The following is a 21,528-nucleotide window of genomic DNA, read 5'->3' as shown; positions in this document are numbered from 1 at the left end:
AATTCTGAGAAATTAGAATAATTAACTCTACAATACAAAAAAAGAGGCAATAAATACATGGCGGGGGGGAGTAAACCTTATCAGCAATCCCTATTTCAGATATAGAAAAATTAAGCAATTTACCTGGGGTCAATGCAGCGAATATGAACCATCACTGGAATGCAGGCAAAACTCTAGAGCTTTAGTTTAGAAGAAGTTCTGTATACATTATCTCATTTAATATAAATATTAGCTTAGGTATCATCAAAAAAGCAGAGATTAAGGCTCCATGTAACAGGCTGCTGCCATCGGGGCGCCTGGGAGGCTCAGCAGGTTAAGCGACTGCCTTCAGCTCAGGTCATGTTCCCAGGGTCCTGGGATCAAGCCCCACATCGGGCTCCCTGCTCAGTGGGAGGCCTGCTTCTCCCTCTCCCTCTGCCTGCCACTCCCCCTGCTTGTGCTCCCTGTCAAATAAAATCTTTAAAAAAAAAAAATAGGCTGTTGCCATCAGTGATTTTACAGCATAATTGTTTTCCTCAATAAAAACTGACAGGTATAATAACTATTCTTAAAGCAAACACATATTCTATTTTTTCCCTAAGCTGCTATAAACCCATTATGAAAATGTCACCTCTGGGGTTAAAAGTTTCAGAGGTTTATTACTATCTCCACACAAAGTATTCCTTTTACTTACTTCATTCAAGTCCAAAACAGACTCTGTTACAATATGCTAAAAATGTAATTAAGAAGTCTGTGTTTAGTTGTAAAAAATGAGGAATAACTTCACATACTCATAAGAAGAGTACTATGGGATATATTACTAAGTGAAAAAGCAAGGTAGAGACACAGTTTAGAGTAAGCTGTGTTTTGAGTAAAATATATATATATAAGTTTTGTGAATTATATTTTCAGGAAGAATCACCAGATTAAACATCATAAAAACTACTATCTAAGGGAAGAAAGAGATGAGGATGAAGTAGAGTGTCACTGTGAACCTCCTGGGACTGCACTTTGTTACACAGAGTGGTAGCCAGCCTCCGGGACTAGACCCTGCACATTAGAGCACTCGCATAGGACTCCTGTCTATGAGCTCCTTGTATCCTTTACATTTTTTAGAAGTAAGATTAACCTCACAATACAAAAAGAGCAAAGAGTAAGCCATAAACACATGAGTATTCACTCTCTTGTGCAGTCCCCTTCTCACATTCAATAGGGCTGACCTGTATATATCAATAGAATATTGCAGAAATCATGACATTTCTGAGGACAGGTCATAAAAGACAGCCACCTTCTACCTTAACTTTCTCTTGATCATTCATTCACTCTCTGCTGGGAGCTGCCATGGCATGAGGTCCATGTGAGGAACCGAAGCCTCCTGACAACAACTATGTGAGAGAGTCATCTTGGAAGAGGATCCTCTAGCTCAGATTAAGCTTCCGAGGACAACCTCACGAGAGACTCAGAGACAAACCACCTACCTAAGCTGCTCCTAGATCCCTGACTCTTTCAAACTGCATGAGATAATAAATGTTTGTAGTTTTAAACATCTGTTTTGGGATAAATTGTTACATAGCAACTGATAATTAAAATACATAGTTTTTAACTTTGGAAACACGTAGTGGTGACAGCTATTGAAAAATAAGACACATACTCAAATGAAAAATGTGAATCTAGTTATACTTCTAATTTGAACAAGCCACTGCTGTAATAGATAATTATGAGACAAGGAAATTCAAATATAGACTAGTATGTAATGACATTAAGAATCACTTAATTTTGTTAGGTGTAATAGCATAGTTGTTATGTTAAAAGAAAAGCTTATCAGTAGACATGCATACTGAAACAATTGAGTGAAATAACAGGTAGGATTTGATTTAAAATATTCCCAGCAGGGCGCCTGGGTGGCTCAGTCGGTTAAGCGACTGCCTTTGGCTCAGGTCATGATCCTGGAGTCCCGGGATCGAGTCCCGCATCGGGATCCCTACTCAGCGGGGAGCCTGCTTCTCCCTCTGACCCTCCTCCCTCTCGTGCTGTCTCTCATTCTCTCTCGCAAATAAATAAATAAAATCTTTAAAAATAAATAAATAAAATAAAATAAAATATCCCAGCAAATTAAAAAAGGAGGGAGGGGCAGGAAGGATAGATGAAAAAAGAAATTCAAAACACTGGTAAGTGTTGAGGCTGCATGATGGATCCATGAGGAGTTCATTATTCTAGCTCTTCTGTTTAGGTTTCAAAATTTATATAATAAAAGTGATTTTAAAAGACTATTCAGGTCATATTATCTTGTCACAGGATTTTACATATTTTAATTATATTCTTTTCACCTTTCTGGTTTGTCAAACAGCAATACCTCCTGGTCTCTGATGATTTTTAATGCTCTTCTCTGTATCCTCACCACTTATTTTCATAGTTTGGGAAACCACTCAACTGCATAGTTTTCCAATAACAGAGGCACCAAAGCTTTATATGAAAAAGGATAATACTGTCCACTTCGTTTCTTTTCATGATGCTCAACATTTTATTGATCTTTTTAATCAAACATATTAAGACTGAAATCCTTGGGGGGAAAAGTTACAATTCCAAGATCCCTTTTAAGGTATTTAAGTAAAACAACTCAGATTTGTTTTTAGATTATTTCATATTCTATTCTAAGAGACTGCTATGTTAACCTATTATTAGTAATAGATTTTTGATGAGTATTCTATTCAAATTCTAACCAGCAGCTGATCTAACTAACTGGTGATGTCAGGGAGTCATTGTACATCATATGTCAAAAAGTATTCATTAAAATAGCCTACAATTTATCCTATAATAACTGACATCTTAACCTAGAGCTGTGCTATCCAATAAAACAGGCAGTAGCCAGGCTACTAGGCACCTGAAATGCAGCTAGTCTTAACTAAACATCCTGTAAGTGTTTTTGAAGTGTTTCTAAGTGGTGTCACACCCTAGATTTCCAATGTGCAATACAAAAAAACAAAATGTAAAACATTAATAACTTCTTAATAATAATTACATGTTGATACACCAGATACTGCATTAAGCAAAATGTATAATTAACAGTAGCTTTACCTTTTTAAAAACTTCCTTAAATGTGATGAATTAAAAAAAAATTACTTATGACTTCCACTGTATTTCTTCTGGACAGCACTGATCTAGAGACTGACCTCCAGAATACTACTGATTGATGTCACATACTAATAACTGTACAATTTTTATAGTGTATGTTTTAATGTAAACTAAAAAAAAAAACAAAACACAGTTTCAGCAAGGCACACAGTTAATGCCACCCTAAGGGAATTCAGTGCATATCAAACAGTGTTAACCTGATGCCTCTGGAAAAAGGAACTTGGCTGCTAGAGGTCAGAGGTGGGAGAGAATATTTGAATTTTCACTGTTTATCTTTTTATGTTTTAAAATTTTTACCTACTTATAATTTTTCAATTAAAATAAACAAAATAATGCGAGAGACATTAAGAGAGCATTAAATCTCATTCCTTTATAAGTGAACAAGCAAACATTATTTGGTACAATTATCCTTCCAACTGCTGTTCTACAACAGTATACACTGCTTAAGATGGGATATAAAAAAAAAAGAAAAAGAAAATCGATGTCAGTTCACCTGAACTGAACAACATATTAAGACTAAAATCCTTGTGCCGCCTGGGTGGCACAGTTGGTTAAGCGACTGCCTTTGGCTCAGGTCATGATCCCAGGATCCTGGGATCGAGTCCCGCATCAGGCTCCCTGCTCAGCAGGGAGTCTGCTTCTCCCTCTCCCTCTGCCTGCCCGTCTGCCTACTTGTGATCTCTGTCAAATAAATAAATAAAATCTTAAAAAAAAACAAAAAAAAGACTAAAATCCTTAGGAAAACTATTTACAATTCCAAGGCCTCTTCTATGGAATTTAAGTAACCACTAAACTCCCATCATATCCAAACGCTGGCGTTTGCCTCCCTGTTTCAGCCCATACCCACTTCCGTTCTAGTTTGTTCCAGTTTGGGCAGTTTCAGCTTAATACAAAGTGAAGTTAAACTATAACTAAAGTTGGCTGAGAAGAGGCTGAAGCAGTAAGAAATTCTTCCCGAACTACCCACTCATCAGCAAACTGCCACGTGCTAGACCCTAGGCCTAGAATTCATCCAACAGGACGACTCTAAAATAGAGCCACAAGAGGACTCTATTACCTAAGCGCTCCGTTCCTTTTAGGCTATGAATTTTTTTTTTTAATATGATTGATAAACTCACTTACTTCTGGTGCTGAAAATACACCATACCACCACTTGGCCCCTTTATAAAAATAGTTAGAGCACCACCTGGTGTTTGTTTTAAAGTGGAATGTGTATAGTTTCTAAACTTCAGTGCCTGCTGTCCTGAGCTTGTGGCCTCTCAATCCCCTTCAACCATGGTAATGAGCCTTTTATCTGTTTAAATACTCAGCTTTCAAGTTATATTTTATTCGGCACTAGAGACATTCTTTTAAAACCACCAGTTTTGTCCAATTTTCATAATTTACAGTGACAGAATATCAAAACCCAGAGAGATTAAATTGTTCATCCAAGGACACATCATTTAGAGAAGACAAGTTTGATTTAAAACACACTTCTTTTTTTCCACAAAAGACATTGCTAACTGCACAAAAATTTAAAGGGCTATTTATCTTTCAAAAAACTACACTAAAGTTATGCTTTACCTCTATTTTAAAAATCTTTCCAATTACAAAAATAATACATAGATGCAAGAAGGGAAAGGAGAAGGAAATAGAACAGCACCTTAAGTATGATGCAAAATGAAATGCCACCTCAGTGGGTCACCTCTGCCCCCCTGGTTACCACTGACTGGTGACTGCTATGAATCCTTCCTGATCTTTTACCATGTATTTATATTCACATAAGCACTTTCTCAGGTTTTTTTTTCTTTTCAATAATCAGAAGCATACCTGACTTCTAACCCAAAAGCATACCATATCAGTAAATCAAAAATTTCTGCAACTGTATTCATAGCATGAATGCTTATGTAAGCTCTTTACCATCACCAACAATGCTGCCATAAACATCTCTGCACATTTACCTCCCCAAATAGGTGCTCTTATTTCTATTTTACCTTCACTCTGACCTGCTTGTGTCTGAGCTCCTGTATACGGGGGCTGCTGTGGCTGAACTCCTGGCGGATGAGCTGCAGAGGAGGAGGAAGCAATGCTGTCGGGGGTTCCTGAACGGTCTTCTGCAGGAGCACTGGGTGGCCCTAAATGGTCATGACAAGTCAGTTCAATCTCTTTCCCCAGCAAGCTCAGTTACGAGCCCTTTCCCCAGCAAGCTCAGTTAATAAAGTTTGCTTAAAAGATCCTAAAAATGAAAAATACTACAGAATAAGCATAACCACAAAAGCAGCCTTTTACAGTGAATGTGTCTTACTTCATTTTTCCCTTTGCTCCACTCTCTTAAGAATCCGAAGCTACGACTGGAAATCCTTCCCTATAAAGTGTAGACTGTTATATTCCTAAGTCCTAACCTCCCCGGGCAAAAATCAAAACTCATCTCTGCAATACCACTATCCTCTATCTCATGCTATCTAATTTATGTTGTACATCAACCAAAAATATTTCATTCTTCAATGGGTTTCCACTGCCCATAAATCAAGTTCAACCCTCTAGTTTGGTGTTCAAGGGTCCAAACATTATTTTCTCACAATTCCTCCTCCCACAAGCCCCCTTCAGCTGAAACTAACCTATTTCCTAGTCCCACAATATATCTAATATTCTTTCTCTCTCCATGTATCACTGTTCCCTCTAGTCCCATTTTCATGTACCTAAATATAATGTTCTTTAAATCCCAGGTACTACTCCACATTTCCAGCAAGCCTTCTTCACCCATGAATCCTTTTTTCCATTTGTGAACTTCTATAAAGTATACTTTTATTATGACCCTTACCAACTTCTACTTTGCATTTCTGAACAGTTCCCATCTTCCTCTTAGGTTATACAAGCTCTCTGGGCCAGGCTCTTTTCTGATTCTTTTTGTCTGCCTTTCAAAGACTACCTCTCAAATTCTTGGAGCCACTCAAATTCTTCTAAAGTAATGAATAAAGAAGTAAATGGAAAAAAGTCGCTACAGTTCCAATCCTGTGACAGTCAAAAAACACACTCCAAAGACAACTATAGATATGTTTACTCCTTTAAGTTCTTTCTGTTGGGCAATATAGAAGAGTGCTTAAAAGCACAGACTGTGGAGCCAGACTGCCTAGGTTCAAATGCCAGTGATGCCACTTACTAGCTCTCTAATCCTGGACACACTACACTTCATCTCCTTCTGTGCCTCAGTTTCCTCATCTGTACAAAAGAAGTAACTTCTACTTCACTAAGGTTACTTTAAGGATCAGAAGTTAACAAGAGCTTATAGCAAATATTTATAAAAGTATTATATCATAAGAGCTTATGAAAGTGATAACCATTTAGAAAGTTCCACATAGGGACTTGCTATTACTAGCTAAGTTCCCTGAGAGCAAACCTCTATCCTCTGCACTGGTGCATCCCAGAACTCAGCACTGTATTAGGCAACTTTGTAGCTGACCAAATGGTAGTCCAGGTAATAATGAGAACTAAACTAGGATAACATAGTGGCAATGAAAGAGAAACGGACGGTTACCAGAGTAAAATGGTGAAGTGCTCGTTACTGATATTTACATAATGTAGATAAATATATCTACTCTCCTACAAAAGACACTATATTACTGAACTAAAATAGTACATTATTTTGATCCCTCTCTTCTCTCTTGTATGTAACCTATTAATGTTGCCCATCCTATCTTTGTAATATTCTATTCCTCCTTCCCATGTCCACATTCAGAGTCAAGCTTTCACAACAGCAGACCTGAATAATTACAAAGTAGCCTGGCATTTTCTATATGTACAGTTTTTCTTACCTCAACATACAAGGCTAACAGAAAAATGGCCTTCAAATAATGTGAATCATATTAATCATGTTATTCTGGTGTGGCATATACTATACTATAATCAAAATTTTAAGCCTGACCCTATATATAACTACTGACTCCTCTATCTGCCATTTCCTGAAGTCTTAAATATTAAGAAGCCGTACTATTAATTCAAATTTCAGTTGCTCTACAAAGGGTTTTTCAGATGTATCACTTGTGTGATGTCTTCGTTTGCCAAGAACATATATCATATACACATATTTGTCTTTCAGAATTTCACACAATTCTTAGTGAATAGTCCCATAAAAGTCTCAAAGAAAAATAAAATCAATAGACTGAATCCTATATTTCCAGTTACTAATGACGGCAAAGTAAATGGTCAGAGGTAACAACTAAAACCCTGGACAAAATAGTAGAAAACAACTATTTGAAATCACTGGAAGCCAACCAAATGTCAGCAAGAAATCAGAAAAGTTTACCCCCAGTGGAATTACAGTGGCTAAGAATTGCAAGCCCTGACCTCTGCAGCCCCAACAGGAGAAAGCCATAGTGTGAACTTCATGGCTGGCCAATTAGCTGGAAATTTGAGGGGGGAAAAATCCCTGGATTAAGAGAGCCACCGAAGGAATGAGACCTAAAAACTAAGTATAAGCTCTGCCTAAAATCCTCAGTGGGCCACAGAATTAAGAGGCAGACACATAAGAGGGCTCAGGAAAAAAAGGAGCACCAAGAGTGCAAAGGGCTGAGCAGAGATATTAACTGCTATATTCCATGGGGACAAAGAATGAATAGTTTGAATCCAAACAAGTTAACTCCTTGCCAGAGAAATAGTGACAAAAAATCAGTCACTACAACATATTAACTGTAATGTACAGTTTTCAATAAAAAATTATCAGATATGCAAAGAAACAGGAAAATGTGACCCATACTCAGAGAAAAAAGGCAGGCAAAAGAAAGTGGACTCCAAATAGGCCCAGATGTTGGATGAAGCAGACAAACATTGAGCAGCTATTATATTTTTATTTTTAAAAATCATAAATATTTTTAAAGAATTAAAAATGCATCAATGAGTTAAAGGGAAATGTAGTCTTAATGCAAAGGTAAGGAATCACAAAAGAAAAAAATAAACTATATAAAGAATCAAATGAAAATTCTAGAGCTGTATGTGTAATTAGAATACAAAGAGAGAGAAAGCAGAAAAAAATACTGAAGAAATGATAGCCAAAAGTAAAAAGAAATCACAGTAGAGGTGCTGTTTTAAGGTTAAAACCATTCATATAAGAGCAGTTTCCACAAAAAAGCACTTTAACCAAAAATCTACATTTAAACTTCTCTAATTTAACATCCAAAGAGAGAAGACATCAAATATAATTTAAATCCTACAACAAATCTGAAATAAGATTATAAAATGGTTCAGATTCTTCTAAAAAATATAAACTTTCTGAATTCCACTTTTGATAGAATTTACCTACACCAAACAGTGGTTATTCTTTATAGGGTAGGGTTCTACGACAGGGAGAGCGCTTAAGAAAGCTTTCCAGGTGCTGGAAATCATCTAGATCTTCATCTTACTTTGTGTTTTAGACAAGTATATACAAAAGTATGAATTTATCGAACTGAACCTTTAAGATTTGTGCACATCACTGTATGTTATTCTTCTATTAAAGAAGGAAAGGAGAAGGAAGGAAGGAAGGAGAGAGGGAATGAAGGATGGAAGGGAGGAATTCACTTACCTGAAACCTGATCATCTGTTAAGCCAAACGCTGACATGACATTTTTATTGATTTCATCTTGGTTTTTTAAAGGATCAAAAGCTGACATACTTGCTGCCATAACCTGAGTAGACTGTTTTCCAGAAGAATCAGAAGCAGCAGGCTTTTCATCCCTACCATCCACAGTATCTATGAGAGGAATAAACAAAAACTTGTTTCCATTTTATCTATACTTAGTGAGGCCTAAAAAATACAAAATAGGGAAAAATATATGTGCATATAGTCTGAAATGTTCAGAAGTAAGTATCTCTGAATACAGGGTAACTGTTAATTCTACTTTCCTCTTTATACTTGGATTTTTTTAAATCAGAAAAAAGGATTAAGATGAAATTTTAAAAACTAACTTTTTCAAAAATATTTTATCTACCTCCTTCCCTAAGAATTATTACATAAGAAAAAAAAAAATACGAGCTCCTTAACAGAGAACATTTTGCCCCCTTTTCTGGAGCCCCATGACCTACATATATTCTACAATCAGATATTTACTGAACACTAATGCTTCATTTTGCAAAAGGATAAAGAAGCTTAACTGAAGTTATGAGATCAACTCTTATGTTTTATTTCTACTTGTCTATTTGTTCATTATTAATTACATGGAAATCTCAAACCAACTAATACATTAATTTTTACTTTTTATTTGCTAATTAGTACTTTTAATTTGCTATGTCTCCCTTAAAATACTTTATTACAGTTGAAATGATGTGTCTGAGATTTGCTCAAAATAACAGGGGTGGAAATGTATGGGAGTCTAGATGACATGATACTATGAGTTGATAATTACTGAAGTTGGGGTGGGTACACAAGATTCATTAGAGTACTACGTCTACTTTTGTATATCTTTCCATAATGAATTATTTTTTTTTAAATAGAAAAATAAAATTTTAAATATGAGCATGTAAATTTAAAACCATGCTTTTCTTCTAAGGGTACTAAAGTACTCAACAGGCATTTGTACCACTACATTGTGAAAGAAAAGGGATTCAAGAATAACCCACATTTTACAAATAGGAACCTGAAACCAAAAAGCTAACAAAAATTAAAAAAAGATATCAAAAACAAAATAAGTAAAAAAAGAATATTGCTAACCATTTACTCAATTAACAATTACTTTTTTCTGTTACCAAGCAAGTAAATGAACATCAGTTATTAGATTATCTCTGTGATCAAGACAAAATTTATCTTGTGAAAAACTGTAAGTACTAAATAGAATATAAGCACACATGGGCTTGCAGCTCCTATTCATCCCTATCATTCCTCTGGTTACACTAATATTTCCTCCATTTCTAGAAGAAAACGCCTACAAGTACTCCTTTAAAATAAGTTATTCATCTTCCCCACCAATTTTCTTCCTAATTCCTAATTCCAAGGCTACACCCCAAAAACATATCACACCAATCTTGTAAGTTATTCCCTCTCACACTACTACCTTCCACTACCTGTGCATCCTTCTACTTACTACAAACTAAATCCATCAGGAAACACAATACTATATGCCCACTAGCCTATTAGTTGCTCCTACTAGCCCATTAGCTGCTACAGCTACTGCAACAGGTCAATCCAGTATCCAAGGTAGCCTGCATCATGTTCCTCAGAGAGGAAGCAAGTGTCCAAGAACCAAGAATTGACTGCAGAGGTAGACCACTGAAGGACATATTTCTGGGTGAGGGCAAGCCATATTGTTCTAAAGAGTATTGACAGCTGATTGGCAACACTGTTTTGTAGACTAGACTTCCAGTTTCTGGTGTATGATATTTTTGGTTTTTATGCTATTTTCCTGATTATTAAGTCCGGATATGTTCTAAAAGCTTAGAAGCTTAGGCAATTTCATAGAAGGCAGGTGGTCAAGAGGTAAGTGATCTTGCTAAGTACAGGAGAGGAAACAAAAAATAAATTACAACCGTCTGTAAAACTAAAGCACAGAATGTATTATTCAACTCATTAGATAACTGGGATAGGATACACTGACAAGAAGAGAGGCCGCACAAAGAAACAGTATGTGATTTAATTTCCAAGATGCAGAGAAGATACCAGTTTTAACATCTTCTACATTAACATCGGTGAGAAGTTAATAATAAAACATATGAAAATAAAGGCTTAATAAAGAGACGTAGTAAATATAGTGGCAAGAAATATGCGCGAACAGAAAGGTTGTTTCAGTAGCGGGAGGGGAAGAATGAAGCGGGGGAAATCGGAGGGGTGGACGAACCATGAGAGACGATGGACTCTGAAAAACAAACTGAGGGTTCTGGAGGGGAGGGGGGTGGGAGGATGGGTTAGCCTGGTGGTGGGTATTGAGGAGGGCACATTCTGCATGGAGCACTGGGTGTTATGCACAAACAATGAATCATGGAACACTTCATCTAAAACTAATGAGGTAATGTATGGGGATTAACATAAGAATAAAAAAAAAAAAAGAAAGGTTGTTTCACCAAACCTGAAAGCTTATAATTCTATTCCTTATAGCAGAACACAAGCTACTATAGGTTATTTCTGCACAGCACTGGCTACACTTGCTGAATTTCCATCTAAGTTTCATAACATTCTACAGATGCTTAAATCCCCTGAAATTATCAGCAAATGTTGTTGTGTGAGCATCTATGAATTCTTCTGACAAAATGGTCAAAAGTTTTTTTTCAGATTCTTGACCTAAAGTTGGAGCTTTTTGTCAGGCCATTTGCTTTGACCTGAAATATAAAAAGTTTCATCTTAAAAAGGCCAGTTAGATCTTATTATAGTAGTTCAGCCAATCTCCAATATGTTCTGAAATAGAGGTGGAACTAGAAATTACTAATCACCAAATATTTATTGAGAATCTACTATTAATACAATTCCACATAGCTGGAGGAAGAGGCAAATTAAAGAAAATGCAGATTTACACTATATCTAAACTAAAGAAAGAAAACTCCAAAATTTAAATGGAGCCAAAAATACAATTTCTGAGAATCTAATGGCTGCAAGAGATTATAAAATGCCACTTCCCCACAAAATCTTTTTTTTTTTTTTTTTAAGGTTTTATGTCTTTATTTGAGAGAGAGAGACACAGCGAGAGAGGGAACACAAGCAGGGGGAGTGGGAGAGGGAGAAGCAGGCCTCCCACAGAGCAGGGAGCCCGATGTGGGGCTCGATCCCAGGACCCCAGGATCATGACCTGAGCCGAAGGCAGACGATTAATGACTGAGCCACCCAGGCACCCCTCCCACAAAATCATCTTCTATTAAGCCCGTTATAGAGTCTGGATGACTCTATAAAAAAATTACTATTTCATAATATAGACGGTTTTAAGCACGTAATTTAAATGCAAACACAAAAATTGTAAGAAAAAAAAAAAAAAACATAAGTTTTTTTTAAGTGCAGCATCTAAGAATATTAAAAATTGAAGAGAGCTTGGGACGCCTGGGTGACTCAGTCAGTTAAGCATCTGCCTTCAGCTCAGGTCATGATCCCAGCATCCTGGGATCGAGTCCCGTATCGGGTGCCTTGCTCCATGGGGAGCCTGCTTCTCCCTCTGCCTGCCCCTCCCCTGCTTGTGTGTACACTCTCTCTCTGACAAATAAATAAAATCTTAAAAAAAAAAAAAAAAAGTTGAAGAAAGCAGTTTTTTTAAACTCTACTTTCAAGCCCTAATACATAAACCTCAGTCTACACTGTTAAATATATTTGGTCCAAAAACTTTACGTCAGTTCCAAATTTGTCAATAAACCTTGCTTTAATATAAACAGTACATGTCATCTATAAAATGGAAAAAAAATAAGTTTCTCTTTGCATATGATTAAAAATTTGTTTAAGATAAACTTAACAATATACCATTTGAATGTAGTAACCTTATTTTATTTAAAACTACTTCATATGCCACATAAAACTCATGAAATAATTGCAATTCCTAAGGTGCATTAATTATTACAATGAAAAGGGTCCAAAAGAGTCAAAGAGGTTTGAAAACTGAGCTATTCATAAATCCAGGGGTTTAAGACTAGTTGTAAAGAATCAACCAGAGAACTTTAAAAACGGGATTCCCGAGCCCTGCCTTCTAATAGGTCTATAATGAGATCCAGCAACTGGTAAAATAAAATCTCCTGGTAATCCTAAAGGATGGCAGGTTTGAATACTAGCAGAGAGGCAAGAATAAGAAAAGGTAACAAGAGGGGTGCCAACCTACTCCTACTTAAATAGTTAAAAAAAAAAATCTGCAAAAAGGTATGAGTATATAGAGAGTATAATGCTAGGCAAAAAAAGTCAAAGAAAGACAATACCATATGATTTCACTCATATGTGGAATTTAAGAAAGAACACAAATGAGCAAAGAAAAAAAAAAAGACAAAGATTCTTAACTATAGAGAACGGATGGTTACCAAAGGGGAGGTGGGTTAAACAGGTGATGGAGATTAAGGAGTGTACTTGTCTCAGGAGCACTGGGTGATACATGGAATTGCTGAATCTGTATATTGTACACCAGACACTAATACAATACTGTAAACTATATTGGAATTAAAATAGTAACTTAATAAATTTTGTTAAAAAGACGTAAGAAAAATAAAGCAGAATAAAATGGATTCACAGTCTACCATTTTCAGGAATACTGGTGGAAGGTCCTGGTTCTCCAGGTGGTTCCAAACTATCCAACAAGCGATTCACTTTATTTCGCAGTTCTATTAGCTCTCGACGGAGATATTTCACTTGACTCGATTCAAGGGGTCTTGGTTGGCCATTAACTGGAATAAAAGCATTAATTTGCTTAAAATTAGGCAATGTTCTTAAATAATATATCAACACAGTAACAGCAATAAGAAAAACAAATGTAATTTCTTTAAAAAGTGAAACAAAATCAAACAAGATACCTAATGATGTCATTTAAATGATAACTCTTTTTAAGGAAAGATTCTTTATTACTAATAATTTATTTTTTGGAAAAAATATATATTCCTCAGTCTTGGTTGATGCACATCTATGACCCATGATCATAATGGTTAAAAAAAAGTTTTATTAGGATAAACTACAGTAAACTAAGGTTTTAACGTATTTTTAACAGAAATTATGTACCTTCAAAAGCTCATTTTTTCACCACACTATTCTTTTATGATCTTGAAGTAATATTATAAATACCTAAACACCTTATTCTATACGTATGTGTTAAAACATGCAACATGACAGGTCTGTTATCCCTCTTGCCTACTTTTGATCTAAAAAAAGAAAAAAACAGCCACCTAAAATAACTGTCCTAAAAAGTAACCTATTAAAAAAAAAATGCAGAATTCATGAATCCAAATCACCACTGTCCTTCAAAGTAGTTACTTCCAAAAGCAGTATATTAACCACAAAAAGTCAGAGATTATTCAATAATCATTGGGCTTTTTTTAAATGAAGGTTAACATTACCTCATTTAAATATTTTGTGGAAATGACTTTCAGCTGACTTAAAAATTAAAAAAGGAAAAAAATAAAAGAAATCCTTCATCCAGCAACAAAGGCTATCACCACTAAGGTTACTTAAAAAAAAAAAAAAGGTATGGCAAGGCTCTGAGTGCAAGCTTCAAGACAGGAGTCCAAAAATTAAACTCAACTAAAAGGCTTTATGCATTGCTGGTACACATATATACAAATTCCCAAGGCAACAAATTAAAAAAGGAAATCCATTTGAAAATAAAGGCTCAGGGATTTTTTTATTAGGTAAGTTGCAAACATCAAACCATCGATATAAGTTTTGTGAAGATGACCCTATTTTATACACTCCCTATATAGTTACAAGGAAGTTCAATACAATCTCCTACCTACATCAATTAATTACTCATTTTTTAGGGTACTACTGGGTTTTCTCTAATATCTAAAAAGGAGAAAAGCAGCTCCTGACAAGCAGGAACTGGCCTAGTCCTGTAAGACAGGCCTTAGTGCTGCCGGAAGCTGGCCTGGCTGGCACTCACAAGTAAGCTGTGGTGTTCTCTTGGTCAACATGAACAACTTCAAAGAACACCAACAATCAAAGAAGATCACTCTGTGTGACAGAGGAAGACAAAAACAGAGCCACTGCATAATCATGTGAGAACACAGACAAAACAAGAACAATGACCAAACCACAAAAATGACCAACATCCCTGGCTAAAATGAGTGACTACTGCTGTTTTACCAATTGAAGCTTTAGCCTCAATTAATTCCTCCACCTTCTGCATAAGACTTAGTAAGATAACTCAATCATAGGACCAACCCCACCTCCCAACAGCATCCAATCTAGGGCAAGTCCCACTTCCTTGAACTTTATCCAAAAATCATCTAACATAAACCCAAGTGTATGAAAAATCCTTTCTAATACTTTTCCTGAGACATCCCATTGTTCATGGTGTTCATTCTGCCTCACTGCAATGTATTTGTGGTATGCCCCTTTTCATCCCTCACACTGCTTATTTAGTGCCTTCTTTCTTAACTTTAACCTTTAAATAGAGGTTGCTACTTTGTATCTTCTCAAAATTGTTGATCCTATCAATTCCCTGACTTCTAGCTCACTTCCTGCTCTTTATTATTTTTCCTTCTAAGTTATTTGTCCTTCTTGTATTGAATGCTACAAATAATCCCTTCAAGTTTACCTTTGCACACTCTAAAAATTTTGTTATATAAAAGTCATAACTAATTACTTCTAATTCCCATTACAATTCTTCTTTGACTTGTTACTTAAAAGTGTATTTTTATCTTAAGAAGTCCATAATACGTGTTATTTTTGTCCAGTGGTTTCTAATGAGGCCAGAGAATATAACTTCTAGGGTATCTCTTCTCTGATATTTACTGAAATTTGTTGGAGGGGCGCCTGCGTGGCTCAGATGGTTAGGTGTCTGCCTTCGGCTCAGGTCATGACTCCAGGGTCCTGGGATCGAGCCCCACATCGGGCTTTCTGCTCAGCAGGGAGCCTGCTTCTCCCTCTCCCTCTGTCTCCCCCCTGCTCATGCTCTCTCTCTCTCCGTATCCCTGTGTCTCAAATGAATAAATAAAATCTTTAAAAAAAAAATAAATTTGTTGGAAAAACTACTATACGGTCAACTTTTATAAATGCCCATACGTACTCAAAAAAACTATACTCCTTCCTGATTGCTAGATGCGTAAGACCAAGCCAGTATTTGATTTGTTCAAATTTTCTCTAACCCTACTAATTTGGAACCTGCTTGATCTACCAGTTTCTAAGAAGAGTATTAAAAGCTCTCCCATGATTGTGAATTTATTTTTCCTTAGGGAAAAATCTAAGGCTATGTTGCGTTAGTGTTCAGATTACATATTCCCAGTGAATTATACTTTTTATCATTATGAAGTGACTATTATTAATGAATTTTTCACTTAAGAGTCCATTCTATTAGTATTACCAGCTAGCTTTGGGTTTGTCTAGTATATTTTTTAGCCCTCTAGTTTCAAACTTTGCATAATATTTTACTATGTCTCTTTTTTTTATTTAAATTCAATTAGCCAACATATAGTGCATCATTAGTTTCAGATGTAGTGTTCAGTAATTCATCAACTGCGTATCCCACCCACTGCTCATAAAAGCACATGCCCTATTTAATGCCCATCACCCAGTTATAATCAGCGTGTAACTAGATTTTGTTTAACTCCAGGTAGAGGCTATCTTTTAACATGTACATTTTGTCCATTTATGTGTATTGTAGTTAGTATTTTGTGCTTTCTACTTATCAAGCTTTCTCTCTGCTTCTTTTCCTCATCATCTAGTGAACCACGTAGGTACTGTTTCCTCCTTTTCCCTCTAGTGGTTATTTCTAGTCTTTTTCAAATCACTCTTATATTTCAGACATGTATACTTCAATTTTTTAAAATCTAAAGTTAATTAGTATGCTCTTCCCAAACAATACAAGTTTTTAAAATATTTTAATTCCTATCATCCCCTCCTATCTTGCATATAATCAGCATTTTTGTCCCATCTTGTTTTTATATTCCTAAAGCTATTATTTTTTTTTCACGTCAGTGCTCATTTAAATGTACATGTTAACAAGTTTATTTGCTCACAATCTCTTGCATGTTTCACCATTCTTCTGGACTCAATTTCCTTCTTGTTTGAAGAACTATTTTTTTTTTTTTTAAGATTTTATTTATTTATTTATTTGAGAGAGAGAGAATGAGAGAGAACACATGAGAGGGGATAGGGTCAGAGGGCAAAGCAGACTCCCTGCCGAACAGGGAGCCCGATGCGGGACTCGATCCAGGGACTCCAGGATCATGACCTGAGCCGAAGGCAGTCACTTAACCAACTGAGCCACCCAGGCGCCCTGAAGAACTATTTTTAAAAAATTCTTTTAACAGGGCCCATGAGTGGTAAATTCTCAGTCTTTATTTGAAAATTTTTTTTAATTTTTATTTATTTTTATTTTTTTGAGAGTGAGCACACGAGGGGTGGGGAGCAGGGGAGAGGGAGAGAGAGAATCTTAAGCAGGCTCCATGCCCAGCACAGAGCCCAATGAGGGGCTGATCTCATGACCCTGAGATCATGACCTGACCCAAAATCAAGAGTCAGATACTTAACCAACTGAGCCACCCAGGTGCCCGGAGAATGTTTTTATCTCCCCTTATTCCTCAAGCTTAGCAGAATTCAGAAAGGTACTTTCCCAGTTATTTTTTTTCTGAACACTCTGAAAATGTTACTTTCCTGTCTCTAGCTTCTATTATTACTATGAAGAAGTCTACCCTATTTGCTTTGTAGGTGATCATTCTTATTCTCTCAGGCTACTTTTTAAGATCTCTTTGCCTTACATATTTCCCAGTTTCGTGACAGCATGTCCAGTGGAGTTTTATTTTTACTTATCCTGCTCAGGACTCACTGTGCCTTCTGAATCTGATAGCTTATTTCTTTTATGTAATTCTGAAAATTTCTTTAGCCATTATCTCCTTCTTTAAAGTCTTAATGGAAATAGGCTGGACTTTCTCATTCTCAAATTCTATCTCATATTCTTCATCTCTGTTTTTGTGCTTGATTCTGTAATTTCTTTAGCTTACCTTCCAGTTCACTAATTCTCTCTTCAACTGTGACTAATCTGTTGTTCTACCATTCCACTTTGTATTTAATTTTAATGATTATATTTTTCATTTCCAAAAGTTACCTTGATTTATTTTTAAAATGTTTATTCTTTTTTCATAGTGCCTTGTTCTTACATTTCTTTTTTCTTCTTTTACATCTAATAACTTTTAGTGCATATTTTATAGATGAATACTTCTATTAACTAAGGTTCTTAGAAGTCTCCTCCTAGGGCGCCTGGGTGGCTCAGATGGTTAAGCGTCTGCCTTCGGCTCAGGTCATGATCTCAGGGTACTGGGATCGAGTCCCACATCGGGCTCCCTGCTCCTTGGGAGCCTGCTTCTCCCTCTGCCTCTCTCTCTCTCTCTGTCTCTCATGAATAAATAAATAAAATCTTTAATAAAAAAAAAAGTCTCCTCCTCCTACTAGTTGTAGCCATTGTTTCTTGCTTACATGGACTGTTTCACATGTCTTACTTGAACTCTAAGTTTACCAACAGGATTCTGTCTAGGAGAAGCCTGTGACCTGGATTGAGAACACACTCCTTCTAAGAGATTTCTGCCTCTGTTTCTTACCATTTTTTTTTTATGGTAGTATCTGGGCTTGCAAGTTCCCTAACTATGCAGATAGTTTAAACTTAAACCCAGCCCACCTAGGGGCCACAGTTATAAATCCTTAAAGAAGCCTTCACAACCCAATAGCCCCAGGGTACAAGAGTTTCCTGTATCAATGAAGAGGTATTTTTCTTTTATAATATTCTTTTTTAGAGTAGAGTTCACTGAGGGTCTAGGACCCAAGGTCTCTACCATGTAAACACCAAATCATTAGTCCTTAGATTATGCAGAATAAAACCTTGACCATCACCACCAAAAGTATACCAAGTCTCAGCCCTTGGTCCTTCTAGTCCTGGTTTTTAATTTCACCTATCTTTTGGTCCCTGGACATTTCTCTTACTCTCCTGAGCAAGTTCAGGTATATATATCAAAAAACACATTTGTAATAGTTGATCTAGCTTGTCCTCAGTATTTCTGGAAGGAAGGTTTTCAGTTTATCAAACTTTCAGGGCAATAGTGGTTAAGTATCTCAGATTCAATATTGTAAAATGATACCTTTTATCTAAAAAAATTTTAAGCAGTTTTTGTTATTAGCATTTTAAAATCTGATTCACATTCATCCTTCCTAGATGGACATGAAATAAATACAAATTAAACCAACTGGCCAACATCATGTTTCATGGAACCGTAAGGTTCAGTGCCATGTAACTTTTTAAAAATGCTAAACAAAACATCCAGAAAAAAAGCCCAGATTTTATTTTTTACATCATACTACCACTTTAACTCTGTAATCATTTCTATTTTATCCCTTAAGAGTTACACCTCACAAATTTGTTAATGTCAACAGAAAACAAAATCTAAAGATTATAATTAATCTTATATTCATTTTTTTATCAAATCTACTTCTAATTTAATCTTTTAAGTACTCCTCAAAAAATAATGTGTACAGTCTGAGGCCTATATGTTAAGCCCTGAGAAGTAAAAACATGTTATAGAAGATGATTATATATACTAAGAATTTAATAAATAAACTTAATAAAACTAAAACTTAATAAAGGTAGTTTTAACCCTGTAATTGTTTTCAATCCTGGAAATACTTCTATAAGTGGCGTCCATTGCTACATAAGGTACTGAGCAGATGGAGAATTTAAACATGCCTACTTCCTATTAATCTTCAAAAAAAAAAAAAAAAATATATATATATATATAGATATATAAAATTAGGCCTAATAATTCAGAATTTCAGATATAGCTAAAAAAGTTATCACTTAATTCTGAGTCTTTAAAAGGAGTAAAGCTGGGTGCCTGGGTGGCTCAGCCAGTTAAGCATCTGCCTTCAGCTCAGGTCATGATCTTGGAGTCCAGAGATAGTGCCCCACATTGGGCTCCCTGCTCATAGGGGAGTCTGCTTCTCCCTCTCCCTCTGCCCCTCCCCACCACTCGTGCTCTCTCTCTCAAATAAATAAAATCTTTAAAAAAATAAAAATAAAAGGAGAAAAGCTAAAAAGTCTTCAACAAAAATACAATGGACAATATAATAAATTTATTAGAAGGTTTACCACTTACCAAATAATGTCAGTTTCAGTATTCTACTACACTGAATTGCAAAAGAAAGGTCAGAACTATCAAAAATTGTTATAAGATCTCCATCTGGAATTTAAAAAAAAAAGAAGTTTCAGATTTGTGTGTCAGTAGTAAACCAGGATATACATTAAATTAAAATCTAAATGTAGATCACAGAGCATAATTAGAATCTCCCATAAAAACTTTAAGCAAACATTAAAGGATCTAGGAAAGATGTATTTGTTCAAAAGAATACTATATCAATTTTGCTTATCATTTTTATATCAAGGTTATTTATCATATCCTCATAAGAAGAGCCAAAACATAACTAAGATTGCTGTATTAAGTGATCTTTTACAAGTCACCAGGATATTCATGGTAGCAATATAACAAATTACTGCTTTAGACTAAAATCTTTCCATTCCAAAAAATTTAAATATATTTATCAAAAGTTAAAGAAGTACAGATTCTCAAGATTCAAATTTTAATCCTAAGTACAGTAGAACACCAGTGATACAAAGGGAGGGGAAGCTATTATAACAGTAACTAAAAGGATTACTGACCACTTTGATATTAAGATGAAAACTATTAACTCTTAGAAAAAATATTCATATACACAAGATTCTGTAATCTCCTAGATCAAGGTTAAAGAATATTATAATCAGCTGCCTGTTTCAAAAGCTTTCAAAGGGCTAGGGGAAAAAATGTTCTCTAGAGAGAACAAGAACAGAAAAACAGCCACATGCAAGGAGTTGATCAGGGGCCTCTGCCAGGTATCTTCACAGACACAGGTGGGTTCAGGGCGTGAGGATGACAGTTCTGTCCTGGGGAGGCTGCTCCCAGGCTGCTCTACTACACCAATTTAACACTGATTAGACAGATTTATGTTGAACAAAGGTGGCAACAAAAGCCGTAACTGAGAATTTTATCATTGTTTTTAGATCTTTATAACCAGACCCACTTTTTAGAACATATCTAATGTTCAACTTCAGGGATTCTAAACATATTTTTAATACAGTATATATGTAAAAGAAAACCTTCTCTAACTACCTTTTTTATTTTCTGAATTTTACAACAGAAATAGAATATATATAGCAAAAACTTTACCTAAGCCAGTCCTCCACCCTAGTACCCAACAGTCTATGGAACACAAATCTGTACAATTCAAAACACTTAGAAACACCATGAAAAAGAAATTCAATGTGGTAACTGGATGTGGAGGACAAACTTTCAACAATGAGAACACCCTAAGCAAGGGTCCATAAACTGAGACCAATGGTCAAAATCCCTGCTTACAGGACTGTGAACCAAGCATGGTTTTTACATTTTTTAAAAGGTTTTAAAGAAAAATAGACGAAATAGAGGCCTTCAATGACCCACAATGCTAAGATATTATCTGATCTTTTAAAGTTTGCCAACCTTTGCCCTAAACAAAAATAAGGGAGTTAAGAGAAAGCCAGATAAATAATGAGGTCAGTTTAAGTTATACCAAGTTTGAGGTAAATTAAGACACACATTTGGAAGTCAGAAGTGAAAGCCAATGTATTTTAAGTAGATGAGATTATACTAGGGAAAAGAACAGGAAGAAATTGCTCTCCTTTCCTGTCCTTTAAAACAGGTAACTCTAAAAATGAGTTTTGGGTAGTGTTAGATCATACTTTATAAAAAAGAAAGAATTACACCTGTATCTAAATGGCCAGTTTAGCTGATCCTCAGTGATTTATACTCTCC

The 21,528-nt window shown here is 35.6% G+C and overlaps 1 protein-coding gene across 4 annotated transcripts in view; it reads right to left on the bottom strand.

The window, feature by feature from the left end:
- TFG (trafficking from ER to golgi regulator) overlaps window positions 1–21,528 on the bottom strand; it is a 32,819-nt gene that overhangs the window by 5,934 nt on the left and 5,357 nt on the right. For 2 of the 4 annotated variants that reach the window (XM_044919601.1, XM_021692328.1), the window contains 4 exons: window positions 19,801–19,884; window positions 13,249–13,395; window positions 8,648–8,815; window positions 5,085–5,225 (listed from right to left, as the gene is read on the bottom strand). In XM_044919601.1, the coding sequence (XP_044775536.1) occupies window positions 5,085–5,225; window positions 8,648–8,815; window positions 13,249–13,395; window positions 19,801–19,884 (540 nt within the window). The remainder of the gene's footprint in view (window positions 1–5,084; window positions 5,226–8,647; window positions 8,816–13,248; window positions 13,396–19,800; window positions 19,885–21,528) is intronic. The other 2 variants (XM_044919602.1, XM_044919603.1) reach the window with 2 other exon arrangements.

This window comes from Neomonachus schauinslandi, chromosome 1 (assembly GCF_002201575.2).
Source record: "Neomonachus schauinslandi chromosome 1, ASM220157v2, whole genome shotgun sequence".
Lineage (NCBI taxonomy): Eukaryota > Metazoa > Chordata > Mammalia > Carnivora > Phocidae > Neomonachus > Neomonachus schauinslandi.
Note: the sequence above shows the minus strand (reverse complement) of the source record. Positions and strands in the feature narration are given on the sequence as shown.